The sequence below is a fragment of the Helianthus annuus genome, chromosome 11, assembly GCF_002127325.2.
Source record: "Helianthus annuus cultivar XRQ/B chromosome 11, HanXRQr2.0-SUNRISE, whole genome shotgun sequence".
Classification (NCBI taxonomy): domain Eukaryota; kingdom Viridiplantae; phylum Streptophyta; class Magnoliopsida; order Asterales; family Asteraceae; genus Helianthus; species Helianthus annuus.
Window position 1 is genome coordinate 182,984,818 of NC_035443.2, and position 22,125 is coordinate 183,006,942.

The 22,125-nt window shown below is 39.2% G+C and overlaps 1 protein-coding gene across 1 annotated transcript; it reads left to right on the plus strand.

Moving 5' to 3' along the window:
* The first annotated feature begins 13,632 nt into the window (after window positions 1-13,632).
* LOC110891404 (flavonol sulfotransferase-like) lies at window positions 13,633-15,072 on the plus strand. Its single transcript, XM_022139096.2, has one exon. The coding sequence runs from the start codon at window positions 13,649-13,651 to the stop codon at window positions 14,666-14,668; it is 1,020 nt and encodes a 339-aa protein (XP_021994788.1). The 5' UTR covers window positions 13,633-13,648; the 3' UTR covers window positions 14,669-15,072.
* The last annotated feature ends 7,053 nt before the right edge of the window (window positions 15,073-22,125 follow it).

The window sequence follows — 22,125 nt, forward strand, 5'->3', positions numbered from 1 at the left end:
CCTAATAGCGCTATTAACTAATGACCTGCTCGCCATTGGCCCGACGATTAAGTCGATATAAAAATGAGGGACTTAATGATAGAGTTTTGTCTAGTAAGTTTAAGGTTGTTGTCCTACCCAAGGAGGACGAACGTACGTATTCTACCCAAGGAGAATACGCAAGGTTAATATTGGCATCCTACCCATGGAGGATGGAGGTACATATCCTACCCAAGGAGAATATGTAGATTCCGTTTTAGTTCTTTAACCCATTCCCAACCACCGGGAATCCCATGCCTTATAAAGAGTGTGAACTCACCTTGGTTTGCTCGGTATAGATTAGTTACTTGTTTTATCGTTGGACACCCCAAACCCTAATATGGTTCCAATGATAGTCAGTTTTTATACGCCCATTATTCACATATTCTTTGCACATATTTCACAAGTAACGAGCAAGTATAACGCATATCGGAGGGTCCATCTTATACTCAAATATACATTCAAATACAATTAAAAATCAATAAACATTGGAATTACAAGCACCTTCGAATTACAAGCATCTTAGACTAACAACAATTTAATATTCATACGCAAACATGACTCTTGACCCAAACAAAGTCAGCCCGCGGCCCAGTTACAGTCTAAACCCACCCGGTTGCGCGGCCTTTTTCAAAACAGTGGCCCAGCTTTTTAATAGACCAAATTAAATGTGTGTTAAACAATGTGTGTGCGGCCCACAATGTATCGGCCCAATTTAAAACCACACTGATGTGATTGTCGTTGGGCCCGAGGTCCAACAGAACTCAACTCAGCTACACTACATCATGCAACCCCTACCAGCGGCCCCTTTACGCAACAGGCCCACTTTTAAACATGTATACATAATCACTTTATACAGCCCAATTACCCTTTTGTATAACCCAAACAGTTAATGTGCAATTTTGATTAAGGTGCAAGCCCAGTCATTATACCCAATAGTTACAATTTAAAACAGTCCATACATTTCCTAACTAGCAACAATATGCATACATGCACATCACTGATTTAATATCATCATTGCTTTCTACTATTATCACATGGGCCACTTAATTTTAGTCCAACTGATTGGACCGAATGTTAGTGGGTTGGTTTCTTTAAATCTTGACATTTAAATCAACTCATGTTAAATTCACTGGGCCGCCAAAACTATTGTTATATTACACATGATTGGACCGAGTAAAACACAAGGACTCACATGGCATGGATCAGATAAACATTAACTAAATCACATGCAATCCTATTCTCTATACTTCTGCAATCATTCTTAACCTCAACAACCTATTATTAGGTGAATATCATTACCATTCTATATGTTACCTTTCCTTAACATAAGATCAGATTAATAAATAAATCATGTAATATTACATAGTTACACTGTTTCATCAATTCTTCACTGGCAACGACTAAAGAAAACAACCTGCTACTCTCATATATATACCAATTTTTATCAAAGTATAGCCTTATCATATAACATTATTAATCACCCAACATAACCCATTAATCATACCGTCATATTCAAGTTCATTACACAAAACATTGTAATTCACTCCTACCCTAATTCACGTAACATACCAAACCGCATACAATTGAGTTCATAATCACAAATAATGCAATCAAGATCCATCATAACCGAGTTATAGTTAACACATGTTGCACGTAGATAAGAACGATCAATCAAGGACTAGCATAAATCTTAAAATATGAAGGATTAATGCACATACCAACTGTCAATCAAGATTATGTTGCCTCGAATTTAGGGGGGGTAGCTACTGCCGATCGAAAGATTGAAAGAGGGGGGTAGGGTTTGATTTTTAAGTATGGAATGATAATATAATATGTTACGTGCACCTATATACTATTAGATTGGCGGTGCACCCTATTTGGCCGATACTGGGCTCAAGCCCAACAACTAATACTGAGATTTTATGTGGACCAAGGGGGCGGCTGACCAATCCTAATATTGTCACAAGTTTGGCCTAATTAAAGACATATACCCGAGCATATTAAACATTTACTAATTATATTACCGTCACATGTGTAATTCTTATTTTTATCATCGTACGGAATGTGAAATAGGAATACAAGAAACAGGATCACGTGACAAAGAGATACTGACCTTGAAAGTCCGGGTTGTCACATCATCCCCAACTTGAAAGAAATTTCGTCCTGAAATTTAGCACGTGGTTACTGAGGAAGCTAGTTAGGTTGCATGGTTTTCCTGGGGTGTCACATCATCCCCCCGTTGGTTTGGAATTTCAACCCGAAATTCCGCAGTAGCTTCAGCCTCAGTAGTGGTTGCAGTTTCTCGAACAACTGGGGATACTTGTGTTTCATTCGGTCTTCTCGTTCCCAGGTGAACTCTAGGCGACGACAGGAGTTCCAACGAACTCGAACAAGAGGTATTCTGGTACGCTTGAGAATCTTAACATCTCGGCAAGTAATCTCTACTGGTTCCTCGACGAATCGCAGCTGATCGTCGATAATGAGCTCCTTGAGAGGAACTATGAGGGTCTCATCTGACAGACACTTCTTCAGATTCGACACATGGAATACGTTGTGAACTCCGCTGAGTTCTGCAGGTAGATTCAGCTTGTAGGCCACCTTGCCAATTTTCTCAATAATATCGAAAGGTCCGACATAACGCGGGTTGAGTTTGCCTCGTTTACCAAAACGGACTACACCCTTCCAAGGTGAGACTTTAAGTAGCACTCGATCCCCAACCTGGAACTCGAGTGGTTTCCTGCGCTTATCAGCGTAGCTTTTCTGACGGTCACGAGCTGCCACCATTTGTTGTCGTATTTGAGCAATCTTCTCAGTTATGTCTACCACAAGTTTTGGGCCAGTGATTTGGCTGTCACCAACTTCTGCCCAACAAATAGGTGATCGGCACTTTCGTCCGTACAAGGCCTCGAACGGAGTGGCCTGGATGCTGGTGTGGTAACTGTTATTATACGAAAACTCCACCAACGGGAGATGTTTTTCCCAGCCGTTACCAAAGTAGATCACACATGCTCGAAGCATGTCTTCAAGGGTCTGGATGGTGCGTTCTGACTGCCCATCCGTCTGTGGATGATATGTCGTGCTCATGTTTAAACGAGAGCCAAAGGACTTGTGCATAGCTTGCCACAATTCATATGTAAAACGTGAGTCACGATCAGAAATAATGGAGGTTGGCACTTTGTGCCTTGATACTACTTCCTTTAGATAGATGTCTGCTAGAGTAGAAAACTTATCCGTTTCCTTGATAGCCAGAAAATGTGCAGACTTGGTCAGTCGATCCACGATCACCCAAATAGTATCATTTCCGCGCTAAGATCTAGGTAGGCCAGTAACGAAGTCCATTGAAATTTGCTCCCATTTCCATTTCGGTATCTCTGGTTGTTGAAGCAGACCAGATACTTTCTGGTACTCAATTTTGACTCTCGCACAAGTCAAGCATTTACTGACGTAGGTTGCTATGTTGGCTTTCATACTAGGCCACCAGTACGTAGTCTTGAGATCGTGGTACATCTTATCCGAACCAGGATGTACCGACTAACGAGACTTGTGTGCTTCATCCATCACAAGCTCTCGTAAATTTCCATAAAGTGGAACCCAGATGCGCCCTGTCACGTAATAAGCACCGTCTTCCTTTTGCTTTAACCGTTTCCTCGATCCTCGCAAAGACTTAGCCCTGATGTTCTCTGCCTTTAATGCTTCAATCTGAGCATCTCGTATCTGAGCAGGAAGACTAGAGTGAATGGTAAGCTGTAACGCACGTACACGCTTAGGTTTAGACTCCTTTCGGCTGAGGGCATCGGCCACAACATTGGCTTTGCCCGGATGATACTTGATCGCGCATTCGTAATCATTCAGAAGCTCGACCCACCGACGTTGTCGCATGTTCAACTCCTTCTGTTCGAAGATATGTTGGAGACTCCTGTGATCGGTGTAAATGGTGCACTTGGTACCGTACAGGTAATGCCTCCATATCTTGAGTGCAAAAACAACAGCTCCCAGCTCCAGATCATGAGTAGTGTAGTTCCTTTCGTGAACTTTAAGTTGGCGTGATGCGTAAGCAATGACCTTGTCACGTTGCATCAACACGCAACCAAGTCCTTGGATGGACGCGTCGCAATAAACCACAAAGTCGTTTGTGCCTTCAGGCAATGAGAGAATAGGCGCTCTATAAAGTCTCTCCTTTAAGTGCTGAAATGCGGACTCCTATACATCATCCCAACGATAGGTGACACCCTTCTGAGTCAGTGAAGTGAGAGGTTGCGCAATCTTCGAGAAATCCTTGATGAACCTTCTGTAGTAGCCCGCCAAACCCAAGAATTGGCGGATTGCTGTTGGTGTACGAGGCGCAAGCCAGTTCTTGATCGAGTCAACCTTGGATGGATCAACGTGAATCCCATCCGCATTTACCACGTGGCCTAAGAAATGGACTTCACGAAGCCAAAAGTCGCATTTTGAAAACTTAGCATACAGTTGCTCTGCTCGAAGAAGTTCCAAAATAAGTCGTAGATGATGCTCGTGTTCCTCCTGACTCTTAGAATAGATCTGGATGTCGTCGATGAAAACAATAACGAACTTATCCAGGTAAGGTTTGCATACTCGATTCATGAGATCCATGGTGCGTTTGTTAATCCAAAAGGCATGACCAGAAACTCATAGTGCCCGTAGCGAGTTTTGAATGCTGTCTTGGAGATATCCTCATCTCAGACTCTCAGCTGATGATAGCCCGATCTTAAGTCAATCTTAGAGTAGAAGCTCGACCCTTGCAGCTGGTAGAATAGGTCATCAATACGTGGGAGGGGATAACGATTCTTCACAGTCACCTTGTTGAGTTCGCGATAGTCAATACACATTCTGAAAGTACCGTCTTTCTTCTTCACAAACAAGACTGGAGCTCCCCAGGGCGAAGAGCTAGGACGAACAAAACCCTTGTCTAAGAGGTCTTGCAATTGAGTGGACAATTCTTCTAGTTCTGATGGGGCTAAGCGATAAGGCGCACGAGCTATGGGTGCTTCTCCAGGAGTTAGCTCGATTTGAAACTCGACTTGACGATGAGGCGGAAGACCAGGTAATTCCTCAGGAAATACCTCAGGAAAGTTGCGCACAATAGGAATGTCTTCTATCTTCTTTTCTTTCGAGGATGCATCAGAAACGAGGGCTAGAATAGCAGTGTGACCCTTTCGAAAACACTTCTAGGCCTTAAGGAAAGAGATAATGCCTACGACTGCACCACTCTTGTCACCACGAATCATGAGGGGTTCTTCATCAGAACGAGGGATGCGGACAATTTTCTCCTTGCAAAGAATTTCTGCTTGATGTTGAGACAACCAATCCATCCCAATAACAACGTCGAAACTACCTGGAATGATAGGAATGAGGTCGATAGAAAAGGTCCAATTAGAAAGAACAAGATTACAACCCTTAACTATGTGTGTGGCCTCTAAACTTTTACCATTTGCTAGTTTTACAATGTGCTTGGTGTTCAAAAGTATTGGAGTACGTTTAAGCATCTGACTAACTTTTAAGGACACGTAGCTAGTATCGGCACCCGAATCAAATAAAACTGAAACAAAGAAATCATCCAGTAGGAACTTACCCATCACGACGTTGGGATCATTCCTCGCATCACCTTGACCAATCACGAAGGCACGGCCCTTGGCACCATTGCCACCATTATTGCCCCCATTGTTTCCATTTCCCTGATTGTTGTTGTTGTTCTGATTCTGGTTCAACTGTGGACAGTTCCTCTTGAAGTGACCTTCAGCACCACACTGATAGCATCCCCTGTTACCCTGCTGTTGCTGCTGCTGATTCTGTGGAGCTTGTGGCTGCTGTTGACGATTCTTATTCGCAGGACGTGAGCTCCTGCAATCCTTGGCTTCATGACCCAGCTTGTTACATCTCTGACAACGACCCTTGTTGCACGGCCCGCTATGGTGCAAATTACATCGATTGCACTTAGGGTGATTTCCCTTGTATCCACCCTGACTTTGGTTCCCAGAAAACTGCTGACTAGGGCTCATGTACTCATCTGTCTTTCGCTGCTGGGACTGAGACTGAACTGAAGTAGAACCCCTGCTCGAATTTCCATTCCACTTGCGCTTGTTATCACTGGGAGCATCAGAAGTAGTAGTATAGTAGCGCTAATACGCTTGGGCAGCTTGTTCTACTCAACTGCCTGATTAGTGAGACGATGAGCCAACCAGATGATTTGCTGAATGGTGCCAAGATTGGCTGAGGTCACGTGGCTCTGAATTTCTGGCACTAAACCCTTAAAGTACAGCTCGATACACTTGATAGGAGGATCCACCATAGTAAGACATAAGATAGCTAATTCGTTCGATCTCTTTGTGTATGCCTCGATTTCAGACCCCGTCATCTTCAAATTGAAAAACTCCACCTCTAACTTGTTGATGTCGTCACGACTACAGTACTCTTCTTTGATTAAATCTTTGAAGTCGTTGAATGGGGTGGCATTAGCATCCGCCAGCCCTAGCAGTTGAACCTGTGCTTTCCACCAGGTGAGTGCAGCACCTTCGATTGTTCCAGTAGCAAATTTCACCCTACGAGCTTCAGGGCATTCACACATCTCAAAAACAGACTCAATCTTCTCGAACCAGTGAAGAAGACCTACAGCTCCTTCTGTGCCGCTGAAAGTACTAGGTCGGCAATCCATGAATGTTTTGAACGTACATACGGGAGGCTGAGCATGTTGACCTGTTGCGCGAGGAAGAAAATACAAAGTTAAGCACAAGTGTTGGTTCACGAGAGTAGGATCTAGAGATCCTAGAGTAAGTTACAATCGCAGGTTATACCTCCTGCCTGAGCGGCTGCGAGTGCTACAGCAACTTGTTCATTGATTAAAGCCGTCAGCTGGGCTTGAGTTAGGTTGATACGTCCACTCATGATCTTCACAATAAAAAGAGCATAGGTGAGAAAAGTGTCGTGACAATGCATATGTGTGGAGTGACAGAAGAGTGTAAGCACACATTGGGTTTCTAACAATGGTTGCTACGCTAACCAGTGCATACCACGCACAATGTACTATGTAACTAACAAGTAGGCAATATAAACATAAATCATATCACCTATAATGTTGAGTCTTGCACGTGGAGCGAAGCGTCGTTGTGGATCGTTGAGCACTGTATAGGTTATAGTCTGGTTTTGTCAAAAAGCTTTTCTCTTTTAAAACCGAGTTCACTATAACCAATGGCTCTGATACCAATCTGTCACACCCCCAAAATCCACAAGCGGAGTATCACCGCATGGAGGCGTGACTGACCAGGATCAAGCCACCAATCATATTGAACAATGTATTTAAAATAAATAAAATCCAACCACGCAATATAATTGGTGTTCAAAAACAAGTTAACCAAGTTCAAGTTAAACAGCGGAAGCAATAAAGGTAAAACCAAAACATAAGTCATAAGTTCATAAATTTAACATGGCACACAACGGTCCATGTCCCACAACGACTCCTCCTGCTCGTGCAAGCCCCATAAATACCTAACAACCTGCAAGGCATGTAACAACGAGTCAACAACAAAGTTGAGCGAGTTCACAGTTGGTTGTTTAGTTTTAAAAGTTTGTTTTGAATACCATAAGTTGTTTCGTAAACCACGAGTTAACCAGTATCTTTGTTTCCCAAACCATATCCATAATCAGTGGGGGCTTCCCTATGTGAACCACTAGACCGTTACCATATCGACAATTGACGAAAGTAAGTTGTGCCCTAAGTCAATGTCTATCATCATTGAGTGAGTGCCCAGATCCATTAGTACACGCCCGTCCTACCGGCACGGTGTGAGGCTTGTCAACCCTAATAGCGCTATTAACTAATGACCCGCTCGCCATTGGCCCGACGATTAAGTCGATATAAAAATGAGGGACTTAATGATAGAGTTTTGTCTAGTAAGTTTAAGGTTGTTGTCCTACCCAAGGAAGACGAACGTACGTATCTACCCAAGGAGAATACGCAAGGTTAATATTGGCATCCTACCCATGGAGGATGGAGGTACATATCCTACCCAAGGAGAATATGTAGATTCCGTTTTAGTTCTTTAACCCATTCCCAACCACAGGGAATCCCATGCCTTATAAAGAGTGTGAACTCACCTTGGTTTGCTCGGTATAGATTAGTTACTTGTTTTATCGTTGGACACCCCAAACCCTAATATGGTTCCAATGATAGTCAGTTTTTATACGCCCATTATTCACATATTCTTTGCACATATTTCACAAGTAACGAGCAAGTATAACGCATATCGGAGGGTCCATCTTATACTCAAATATACATTCAAATACAATTAATACCCAATAAACATTGGGATTACAAGCACCTTCGAATTACAAGCATCTTAGACTAACAACAATTTAATATTCATACGCAAACATGACTCCTGACCCAAACAAAGTCAGCCCACGGCCCAGTTACAGTCTAAACCCACCCGGTTGCGCGGCCTTTTTCAAAACAGTGGCCCAGCTTTTTAATAGACCAAATTAAATGTGTGTTAAACAATGTGTGTGCGGCCCACAATGTATCGGCCCAATTTAAAACCACACTGATGTGATTGTTGTTGGGCCCGAGGTCCAACAGAACTCAACCCAGCTACACTACATCGTGCAGCCCCTCCCAGCGGGCCCTTTACGCAACAGGCCCACTTTTAAACATGTATACATAATCACTTTATACAGCCCAATTACCCTTTTGTATAACCCAAACAGTTAATGTGCAATTTTGATTAAGGTGCAAGCCCAGTCATTATACCCAATAGTTACAATTTAAAACAGTCCATATATTCCCTAACTAGCAACAATATGAATACATGCACATCACTGATTTAATATCATCATTGCTTTCTACTATTATCACATAGGCCACTCAATTTTAGTCCAACTGATTGGACCGAATGTTAGTGGGTTGGTTTATTTAAATCTTGACACTTAAATCAACTCATGTTAAATTCACTGGGCCGCCAAAACTGTTGATATATTACACATTATTGGACCGAGTAAAACACAAGGACTCACATGGCACGGATCAGACAAACATTAACTAAATCACATGCAATCCTATTCTCTATACTTCTGCAATCATTCTTAACCTCAACAACCTATTATTAGGTGAATATCATTACCATTCTATATGTTAACTATCCTTAACATAAGATCAGATTAATAAGTAAATCATGTAATATTACATAGTTACACTGTTTCATCAATTCTTCACTGGCAACAACTAAAGAAAACAACCTGCTACTCTCATATATATACCAATTTTTATCCAAGTATAACCTTATCATATAACATTATTAATCACCCAAGATAACCCATTAATCATACCGTCATATTCAAGTTCATTACACAAAACATTGTAATTCACTCCTACCCTAATTCACGCAACATACCAAACCGCATACAATTGATTTCATAATCACAAATAATGCAATCAAGATCCATCATAACCGAGTTATAGTTAACACATGTTGCACGTAGATAAGAACGATCAATCAAGGACTAGCATAAATCTTAAAATATGAAGGATTAATGCACATACCAACTGTCAATCGAGATTATGTTGCCTCGAATGGGGGGGGGGGTTAGCTACTGCCGATCGAAAGATTGAAAGAAGGGGTAGGGTTTGATTTTTAAGTATGGAATGATAATATAATATGTTACGTGCACCTATATACTATTAGATTGGCGGTGCACCCTATTTGGCCGATACTGGGCTCAAGCCCAACAACTAATACCGAGATTTTATGTGGACCAAGGGGGCGGCTGCCCAATTCTAATATTGTCACAAGTTTGGCCCAGTTAAAGACATATACCAGAGCATATTAAACATTTACTAATTATATTATCGTCACATGTGTAATTCTTATTTTTATCATCGTCCGAAATGTGAAAGAGGAATACAAGAAACAAGATCACGTGACGAAGAGATACTGACCTTGAAAGTTTGGGTTGTCACATTTTCATACACTTGTTTGCATGAAAATGGTTTATGAGGTGAATACTCGGGCGGATACTAGATTCTCAAACCCTTGTTTGCATGAAAATGGTTTATGAGGTAAATCCCCGAGGGAATACAAGATTTTCATACCCATGTTTGCATGAAAATGGTTTATGAGGTGAATCCTTGGGCAGATACTACATTTTCATACCCTTGTTTGCATAAAAAAGGGTTTATGAGGTGAGTCCTCGCGCGGGTAGTATATTTTCACATAATGAATTTCATTAAAATAATTTGTGAAGTATTCTTCAATTGGTCCATAAGATTTTCATACAAATGTTTTGCATGAAAATGTGTTTCTATTATGCGAAAAAACCTGTGAACTCACCAGCATTATGTTGGCGTTTTTAAGCATGTTTTTCAGGTATTTCACCAAAGTGGGGGGACTACATTTGAGTTGCATGCATGATAGGATACCGAGCCTTTAGAAAAGTCTCTCATTGGCCTTGTAGTGTAGGCTGGTGTTAGAACCCCTAGTATTTGGGATTGTAAAACGTCTTGTAAACTTTCGATTTATATCATGGACGTGTTTGCTTAATCATATGCTCCGGAAACCTTTTAGTTACACTCGCGCATATCCAATTTGACGGGCTGTGACAATCATAACGTTTCGGGGGTCAATTAACGAGTCAAATAAATATACGTTAAAAGGTCAAAAATTCCCTTTTGGCATAAAAATGAATAAAATAGTTTTAAACCTATATGGTCTATAATCTGACTTCAAGACTGATCATGTAACACCATAAAATGTGTTTCGACTTATCGGACTCGTCATAGATCTATTAGACCACCTATCACGTATATACGCGTACGACTAGTTTAATAATATAAAATATATAAACTCGTCAAATCGGGTCAAACCCTTTCAAATTCAGAATGTTTGGCTTATAAACCCATATTACACGAGACGCCGCACTCGTATGGGTATAAACCACATTCTATCCGGTCAGTGCTTAATCTAGCGGAACCAACCATATTCCAAAGTTAAGCAGTCAAAGTCAAAGACTTACAAATGACCCGTTAACATTCTAACGAATAATATTTCCTTTCATTGTAGACTAGAAAGCCTCCAGTAAATTACGTCTAAATTAATATACTTTGAATACGACTGTCATGGCATTTATAAAGACTATCCAAGGTAAATACTTTTAGCCTATTTTACTTATAAAGACTTGGGATATGGCACTTGCCACTTGGTTTTAGTATTGCAAAGGGGCTAATATTGTCATAGGAAAGCAATAATATGTTTTAATCCGTATTGCTTGATAACATTAAAAACTTGGGGGTTAATATGACTATATCCGGGAGTCCTGACTCATTTAATTTCAAATGGCCATGACATAAGCGTGGGGTGTAGGCATACACCTGACAGGCGCAAATAATAAGTATGGTGTGTCAATTAATCATGTACCGGCATTTGATTTCTGGTCCACAAATGTATTGAGAAGCATGTAAAACTGGTAACAAAATATATACTTTATTCCAAGTTAAAAAGAAAATGAATACCAAATGATATCAAAGGATTTTCAAAAAGATTTTCAAAAGAGTTGGTTACTAGTATTTACCGGTGAAAACCGATGTGTTTTTAAAGATTAAGCGCAGGTTAAGCAAGTACGAAATAGGTTGGAGTAAGTTTGGTCATAAACCTTGGAATTTGCGACTCCTTGGCTAAGACCCTTGAGAGTCTTAAGTCCGCTTTATTAGATCCTGCCTTGTGGGATGCTTTATACCGAACAACTTATAATAACTTTTGCTTAATATATTCAAGCTTTTACTTTATTATTTTAATTCATCCTATATTCCACTGGCAAATGTGATTACTATTATTAATCGTCACAAATATACTCTAAGTCTGGGCCTACCGAGAAATCAGGGTGTGACATAATTGTAACGGGAAATTAAAAAAAACAAAAAAAACTCATGCATTATTATGTTGCACCATATGTTTCTAAGATATGTAAAAAGTAAATAGGAAAATTCACTCACACAAAAAAATTTCTTTTAATATATTGATAATGATAATTGATAATGATAATTTAGTTTTATTTAGGGTGTGTTTGGGATTGCTTTTTCAACCTATTTTTTTGATTATTATGTTTTGAAATAAAAAAAATCTATTTTAAGTGTTTGGTAAAAATTTATAAAAACTGGTTTTTTTACGTTTTGTAGAGATGAAAACGTGATAATCCAAAAGTAGGTCAGCCCTTACTGCAGGCAAACAGGATTCCACAATAACTGATTTTTTTGTCATTTCACTTATTTATTTTTTATAAGATATATATATTTGTCAAACACTCAAATAGTTGATTATCTGATTATTGTGATACCAAACAACATAATCGAATCCAAACACTATCTTTCTGCAGCATGTTTTGTTACAGCTAATTATCTGATTCTGATTATTCAAAACGCATAATCTATTTTCAAAACTCAACCCCAAATACCAATGTATTTCGATGTGATTGATTTATACCAGTGTATGGACTAGTGGACCTCACATATACATGTGCTCATTTATAAATGTGGACTAGGGGACCTCACTCATAAATGTGCTCGTTACAATTGCACTCTTTTTTTGAACATTGAAACTTCTATATAAATATAGAAAACATGCCAACATGCAAATAGGACCCAACAATTACATCTCGAACGTTGAAATTACACCATCTATTCTAATTAAGGGTACAAAATTTAGATCCATTTCTAATCCAAAGAAAAGTGTTTTCCTTGAAGTGTTCCGCCTTTTGGTTAAGATGGGTTTGAAGATTATTGAAAGTATTCTCATTCCTCGCCTTCCGTATCTCTCAAACCGTGGTTAAAAGCACCGCTCCAATAGTCTTTCTCCAATTTTTTAACCCGTTCATATCCTTTGCTAGTTCATGTCCTTTGCTAAACTGAAAACCTCCCGAATCAATTCAACATTATTTGAGAACGAAATCTTGATCCAGATTATATCAGTCCATCAAACTAATTTCGCAAAAAGGCACTCCATTTAATAATTGTAGTGGGAAATTAAAAAAATTTGTCTTTTAATATATTGGTAAAGGTAAGTAGTCACTCCATTTAATAATTTCCCAAAAAGGCACTCCATCTAAAACATGTAAAAAGTAAATAGTCACTCACAACCAAAATTTGTCTTTTAATATATTGGTAATTTAGTTTTTTTTTTAAGTACTTCCACGTGATTGATTTATACTCGTGTATGGACTAGTGGTCGCCTTACAGACAAATATGCTCACTCATAAATGTTGACTAGTGGACCTCACTCATAAATGTTCTCGCTACAATTGCAGTCCATTTAAAAAAAAAACAAACAAACAAACTCGTGTATTATCATGTTGCACTATACGTTTCTAAGATATGTAAAAAGTAAATAGTAAAATTTACTCCCAACCAAAATTTATCTTTTAATACATTAATAATGATAATGATAATAGCAAACGTTACTTGTTTTTTTTTTAATCGACTATTTTCTGTAATCGAAATAATTTTATACATGAAATAAAATTGATTTCACATATGTAGATTATCAATTCTGAAATTTATATGTCTTTTTCTTAGCAATTATTGCAATGGTTAATATAAACATGTGAAGCCTTCTTCCATTCTCATCCTTACATGATGTACTCCTTCCCTACTGCCTTCTATTCACCTGTAGCAACCGTTACAAAAGATGAAGAAAAGGCACGAAAGGAAAAGATGTCGATCCTCATCGAACGATACAAGGACAAAGTCTCTACTCTTTCAACAACTCCCGATAATCAGCTATGTAAGTATGAAGATTTCTGGTATTTCCACGGTTTTTGGTATCACTCAAAAGCTGACTTCACGGTTGAAGCGGTTATGGCCGTGCAAGACGATTTCCAAGCTCTACCAACCGATATCTTCTTAGCAAGTCATCCAAAAACCGGCACAACATGGCTTAAGGCCCTTGCCTTTGCCATTGTGAACCGAAGCAAATTCAAAACGGGGATCGCCTCTTGTCAAACTCACCCATTGCTCACCATTAGCCCGCATGATTGTGTCCCCTTCATAGAGACCGAGTCTTTCTTGAACAACCCTTCTTATGCCAATGGCCTCCTTGCTACCCATATACCCTACACTTCTTTACCTAAATCCATCATTACTTCCGATTGTCGGATTGTTTACATATGTAGAAACCCTAAAGATGTGCTCATTTCTTTATGGCACTTCTTGAACAAGGTGAGAGATGATTCTTCACCAATAAAACTGGTTGATCTATTTGAGATTTTTAGTAAAGGTATAAGTCCATGTGGATCTATTTGGGATCATGTGGTAGGGTACTATAAGGCCAGTTTAGAACGACCGGATAAGGTATTGTTCTTAAAGTACGAGGATTTAAAGAAAGATCCAAAGAATGTGGTTAAGAAATTAGCCGAATTCATAGGTAACCCGTTTACAGAAGAGGAGGAATCTGATGGATCAGTGGAAAAGATAATCGAACTTTGTGGTTTTGAGACCTTACACAAGGTAAATAAGGTTTCATCCGACCAGGTCTACTTTCGAAAAGGCGTTGTTGGTGATTCGGGTAGTTATCTCACGACTGAAATGATCGAAACTATGGACAAGATCACCAAAGAAAAGTTTGATGGTTTAAGTATCTCGTTTGAAGCATGACCAATTGAATCGCTTGGCTATAGATGTGATTATATTTTATATTTTATATTTATGTGTGTATTGGTAGTATTTTTTGTTTTTACTTTTTTAAGTAGTTGCGTGTCTTCATATGCTTTCTGGAATCTTATATCTTGGTTATGGTTTTTGGAGCCGAGGGTCTCACTGAAAGCAGGCTCTCTATCCTCTGGATATAGCTAATTAGGTTTGCCTACATTCCACCATCTCCAGACCCTATTAATAAGCTTGGCTATAGATGGATTATACCGGGCAAGATTGTTGTTGTTGTTGTTGTTGTTGTTGTTGTATTTGAAGCATGACCAAGCTAGTTTGATGTTAAGGTCGAATCAGTGCATCTTTATTTCCGCTGTTTTTATCTAATAAATTTTAATTTCTTATGATATTCCCATTTCATTAAGCATGTATTTTTTTTTATATAATATATAGTGGTTAGATATATGTATGTATGATCATGAAAGATTTATTATAACAACCCTCGGTAAAACCGACATCCTCATAATAATTCTAATACCCTAATATATCTTTAAATATATCTATGTGTCTTTATATGTACCCCGTATGTGAAAACCGAGCCCCAAAATAGATTATACTATATAAAATAAATAAAAACAATAAAAGTTAAGTTGAGGCGGGCCGCATGGACCTCACCTCAACCTAACGCGGGCCGCGCGAGTAGGAGAACTAGATATGGCCAAAACCTTAAGCCCAAGCGGGCCGCGTACATAGTTGGATAAGTGAAGGCGGGCCGCGAGTGTCCTGGTTTGTGGCACAGCCCGGAGAAGCCACGTGTCCAACTCGTGTCGAAGCTATGCGCTGACCGGACCAAGCTACGCGTTGACCGCCTGTTGACGCGGGCCGCGTAGACTTGGCCCAAACTCCACGCGGGCCGCGTGGGAGTCCAATTTCAGCAATATAAATAGGAGGCATCGGGCCTTCAGTCTGCTCGCTCAAATCTTTTCTTTCTTTCTTAATTTCTGAGTAGTGTACACTATACCCGGGTATTATACCCCCTAAAATAGCGAGGTTCTGCTACGATGTAAGTATTATAACCCCTGGAGACGTATTAGATACGCTGCCCGATTGATCTAGGGTTCCGTAACGGCTGTCGTGGTTCTGCCCGACGTAGTCGTTGGAATGCCGTCTCGGGGAGGGTATTACTAATGTTAAATTGGGTTATTATACTAACACACGTGCATTGTGTAAATTATAGATATTCACCAGGAAATCATAAAGGAAAACCCTAAAATAGCAATGTGAGTTGATCCACTTTTTGTTAACTATTTTTACAAAACCTTGCATACTTGTCTATGCAAATAACAGTTATTGAGTATTTGTAAGAATACAATTATCACGGGTATGTTGGGGTTTTGTATACAAAATTGTTACAACCTGGATAGGAAACCTGGATATGGAGTAACATTACCACAAGTCGGGTATCGACAGTACCACGGGTGATAATTGATATAACTTGGAAACAAATGTAATTGCGGGATCGCCCTCAATACTGTTCACTGTGACTTTTTATTTAAACTTGATTAAACTAGGATTCACTCACCAGTATTTTCCACTGACAAAACCTTTTTAAAACGCGTTTCAGGTAACGAAATGTGAAAGCCAAATAGAAGCCAGCTGGACAGCACTGGAGGCTTGGAAAAGTGGCAATAAAAGTTACCTAAATAAAAGAAAGCGTTTTATTTCAATAAAGTGGGATTTATCCCTGTAATTCAGTTTGTAATAAAAACTTGGGTTTTACCCATGTGTTTAATATTATAAAATATGGTGGTTTACTCTGATTTAAATATTTCCTAACTACGATCCTGATGAGAATTTCCGCTGCCAAATTGGATAAATAAACATGATACCACCGAAACTGGCTCACGGCGGCCCGTTCCCCGGGAATTGGGATCGGGGGCTGTGACAGAAGGTGGTATCAGAGCTATGCCACTGATTCAGCCACAGAAGTGTTCTGCTGACATCAAAATTCAAAGTGTTAGGAAATAAATTATGGAAATACGTGTATAATTGTATTTCTTGCTATGTGTTATCTGACTATTTGTTAGTTTACAGTATGAGTGACCAAGGACCTTCTGACGCCTATCGTCAACTGTCTGGTTCGCCTAGGAGCGAAGGCACCTCCTCTTCTCAGCCTGCCCTCTCAGGGTATTCTGCTGACACAGAAGAAGGGATCTTTGTGTTTAAGGCTCAGTCTGAAGAGCCATTTCCTCAGAAAAAGAGGGGATGGTTCAGTAGAGGTGCGCACGAGCGTAGAAAAAGAATGAAAAAGTTGCAGGAACAGCGAATGTTAGCCGCAGCAAAAAGAGAAACTGATGCTTATAATCAGGATATGCTCAATAGGGGTATCGCTAATATCCACATTTTAGCAACCACTGCTGCTGATCCAAACCTGGAACAAATGCTAGCACCCCAACCACAAAATCCTGATCAACCCATGGAAGTAGAAGACCAGATAGAAATGCCTGATTTCAACCCGGGGGAAATACCTAGGGTACCTGCACCTGATCCTCTAGACCCAAACAACTACGACCCCTGGTGGGACGATGTTAGGGACTACGTGCAACAAAACCCAATACAGGAAAATGTGCCAATACCCAACTTAGGAGCTTATCCAGGGTTAAATCCTCAAGATCCCTACAACATTAGTGATGCATATGTTAGGGAAATTTTAGAGAATCCATACCCGTACCAAGCCCCTATGCCTCCGTATCAGGAACCCATACCTCAGTTTCCAAACCCAGTCCTAGAACCTGCACCCCCAATGAGTGTAGAAAATGTCCAGGAACTTAGGACTTTTGGAGAGGAAATTTTAGAAAACAGTGATAGAATGCGACAGGTGGGAGAACGCCTCGTATGGAAATACGATGAGCGTAATATGGATTTTTGGATGAATCCATATCAGTGAAAGTGATGGTAGAAACAGTAATAATATAATAATATATGTGTGTATGTGTTAGAAAAAAAAAAAAAAACTACGGATGCATACTACTAGTATTGTAGCTTTACATTTCAGTCGGTACTGTAATTTTAATTTCTGTACTGGTGTGTATTGATGCATACTATATAAAAAGAGTAAAAGTCGCAATGCTCGACGTTTTTGGTTAAACGTGCGTGTCATGTGATTGGCTATATTTAAATATTATTTGGGATATTAATATTTGGTAAATGTCTAAAATTCAGATGGCCGACGCGGGAAATCAAGAAAATCTGAATAACGATAACCAGAGTAACAATAACGTGGTTAACGAGAATCTGAACAACGATAACAACGGAAACCAAATGGATAATAGTGCCGTTCAGCATATTGTGGCACAAGGAATTATAGATGCAATGCCATTTATTATTCAAACTGTTCAAGAAGCGAATAATAAAAGTAAGCATAGCAGTAAGCGACCAACTGAACCTGAAAACAGCGTGAACAATGAACTTGTACTTCAAGCGCCCATTCCTAAAAGAAGAAGAACCATTCCACATGGTTGTTCTTACAAAGAATTCTGGTCCTGCAAACCAATAGAATTCTCGGGCAATGAAGGACCCATTACAGCTTTACGCTGGATAGAGAAAACTGAGGCAGTTCTGAAAATAAGCAAGTGTGCTGAAGAAGATAAAATAATGTTTGCCTCAAATCTGTTTAAAAATGCAGCCCTAGAATGGTGGAACACTATCCTCCAAACCAGAGGAAGTGATAGGGTTTATAACATAGAATGGGAAGAATTCAAGAACATGGTAGAAAGGAAATTCTGCCCTCCCAATGAAAAAGAACAGATAGCAAATAAGTTTCTGAATCTTAGAATGACCGGGGTAGACAGTAAGGGTTACACTACCACATTCTTTGAATATGCTAGGATAGTACCAAGCCTTGCATCACCTGAACCGGTATTAATTTCCCGTTACATTTGGGGATTGATTGGAGAAATTAGACATGTAGTCAAGGCAGCTAGACCTCAAACCATAGAAGAAGCTGTAGAACTAGCTAATACCTTGACAGATGAACTAATCCGTACTAGAGAAGAAGATCAGAGGAGAAATTTAACCCAAAGGCTTACTCAAGAATTTCGTTCTGGAAATTCTAACCGTAGGAATATAGGTTCTACCTCTGCACCATACTGCAGGAACTGCAGGAAGAAGCATTCTGGGAGATGCTCTAATTACTGCAATTTCTGTAAGTTGCCAGGTCACAAGGAAGAAAATTGCAGAAGAAAATCTAGTAATGGAATGTGCTACAATTGTGGAGAAAAAGGTCATATTAGGACCAACTGCCCAAAGTTGACCCCAGCTACAAACAACAAGAATCCTAAAAATGCTAGAGCATTCGTTTTGACTGCAGAAGAAGCCAAGATGATTCCTGACGTCATTGCTGGTACGTTTTTAGTTAATGATATTTTTGCTAAAGTATTATTTGACTCTGGTGCAAACCAAAGTTTTATTAATACTTCGTTTTGCAAATTCCTAAGTAAATCATTAACTAAACTACCACAAGAATGTCTAGTAGAAATCGCAAATGGAGAAACTGTTAGGATTTCTGAAATCTTGCAAGGGGCAAGAATAGAAATTTTAAATCAAAAATTTATGGCAAACCTTTACCCAATGAATCTGGCTGGATTTGATGTTGTGTTAGGGATGGATTGGTTAATAGCCAATAAAGCCAGTATTTTATGTGATCAAAAGACAATTCAATTAAAGTCACCAAGAGGTGAAAAGATTTCAATTAAAGGAGATAAACCCTTTAGGTCCACAAAATTCATCTCTGTGATGAAAACTGTAAGTTATATAAGAAAAGGATCTATAGTGTATATGATTTCTATAATCACTAACACTAAAGGAAAAGAATTAAAAGATATTCCAGTAGTATCCCAGTTTTCAGATGTCTTTCCAGAAGAATTGCCAGGACTACCGCCAGACAGGGAAGTTGAATTCAGAATTCATCTGTTACCAGGAATAGCACCGATTGCCAAAGCACCTTATCGTTTGGCACCCGCAGAAATGCAAGAACTGAAGAAACAACTAGACGAGTTATTGGAAAAAGGATTCATACAACCAAGCTCATCGCCATGGGGAGCGCCGATTTTATTTGTTAAAAAGAAGGACGGATCAATGCGTATGTGCATTGACTACCGGGAACTGAACAAAGTCACGATTAAGAATCGGTACCCATTACCGAGGATCGATGATTTGTTTGATCAACTTCAAGGAGCTCGATTTTTCTCTAAAATCGATTTAAGATCAGGATATCATCAATTAAAGGTACAGGAAGAGGATATTCCTAAAACCGCATTCAGAACAAGGTACGGTCATTATGAATTTACTGTCATGCCATTTGGTTTAACCAATGCCCCAGCCGCATTTATGGACATGATGAACCGAATATGTAAGCCATATTTGGATAAATTCATAATTGTCTTTATAGATGATATTCTCATTTATTCTAAAAGTAAAGAAGAGCATGCTAAGCACTTGCACTTACTTTTAAGCCTGTTAAGAAAAGAAAAGCTTTATGCTAAGTTTTCAAAGTGTGAGTTTTGGTTAGAACAGGTACAATTTCTCGGACATTTAGTAAATCATGAAGGAATTCATGTAGACCCAGCAAAGATTGAAGCAATCACTAAATGGAAAACCCCTGAATCACCAACTGAGGTTAGAAGTTTCTTAGGATTGGCCGGTTATTATAGAAGATTTATTCGAGATTTTTCTAGGATAGCCATTCCTTTGACTAAGTTAACCTGTAAATCTGTTAAGTTTGAATGGGGACCAAAACAAGAAGAAGCTTTTAGAATCCTTAAGCAAAGATTAACCCATGCACCGATACTAGCATTACCAGAAGGAACTGAAGACTTTGTAGTCTTTTGTGATGCTTCAAAATTAGGTTATGGATGTGTATTAATGCAACGTCAAAAGGTTATAGCTTATGCATCTAGACAACTTAAGAGTCATGAAGGAAATTATTCGACCCATGATTTGGAATTAGGAGCCATAATTTTTGCCCTTAAGATTTGGAGACATTATCTTTATGGTAGTAAGTTTACCATATTCACTGATCATAAAAGTTTAAGATATGTTTTCGGGCAAAAAGAGCTGAATATGAGACAAAGACGCTGGATGGAATTACTTAGTGATTATGATTGTGATATCCAGTATCATGCAGGAAAAGCAAATGTGGTGGCTGATGCTTTAAGTCGAAAATATCACGAAAAGCCAAAAAGGGTACGTTCTCTTAAATTAAATCTACAAGTAGATTTAAACAATCAAATTAGAAAAGCGCAAGAATCAGTAATCAAAGAAGATACTGAAAAATTAAAAGGAATGATTAAAGAATTAGAACAAGGAACAGATGGAATTTGGAGGTTCCATAAAAAGAGAATGTGGATACCTAAATTAGGAAATTTACGTCACCGTATATTAGAAGAAGCTCATAAGTCTAAATATACGATGCATCCAGGAAATGATAAAATGTACCAGGATTTAAGGAAAAATTTCTGGTGGATAGGAATGAAAAAGGATGTAGCAGCTTATGTTTCTAAATGTTTAACTTGCTCACAAGTTAAAGCTGAACATCAGAAACCCTCAGGTTTGTTACAACAATTAGAAATGCCAGTCTGGAAATGGGAATTGATAACAATGGATTTTGTTACTAAATTACCCAAAACAAGAAAAGGTAACGATACAATCTGGGTGATTGTAGATAGGTTGACCAAATCAGCTCATTTCTTACCAATGAAAGAAACTTTTAGTATGGAACAATTAGCCAAATTATATGTAAATGAAATCGTTTCTTTACATGGCATTCCCTTATCAATTGTTTCTGATAGAGATAGTCGTTTTACTTCTCACTTTTGGTCAAGTTTTCAAAAAGCAATGGGGACCAGGCTAAACCTAAGCACCGCTTATCATCCTCAAACAGACGGACAAAGTGAAAGAACAATTCAGACGATGGAAGATATGCTTAGAGATTGTGTAATTGACTTTGGAGGTAATTGGGACGAACACTTACCTTTGATAGAATTTTCTTATAATAACAGTTATCACACGAGTATCAATGCTGCACCATTCGAAGCACTTTATGGAAGAAAGTGCAGAACCCCAGTCTGTTGGGCGGAAATTGGAGAAAAACAACTATCTGGACCCGAGATAGTACAAGAAACAACCGACAAAATTATTCAAGTCAAGGAACGACTGAAAACCGCGCGTGATCGCCAGAAGAGCTACGCTGACAACAGGCGTAAACCCTTAGAATTTCAAGTGGGAGATAAAATATTATTGAAAGTCTCTCCCTGGAAAGGAGTGGTAAGATTCATCAAGAGAGGAAAGCTTAGTCCCAGGTATATTGGACCTTTCAAAATTCTTAAAAGAATAGGACCGGTAGCCTATCAGCTACAACTGCCAGAGGAAATGGCGGGAATACATGATGTATTTCATGTATCTAATCT

Coding starts and splice junctions, on each gene's coding strand:
- LOC110891404 (XM_022139096.2), top strand. CDS start 13,649: ATGATGTACTCCTTCCCTACTGCCTTCTATTCACCTGTAGCAACCGTT.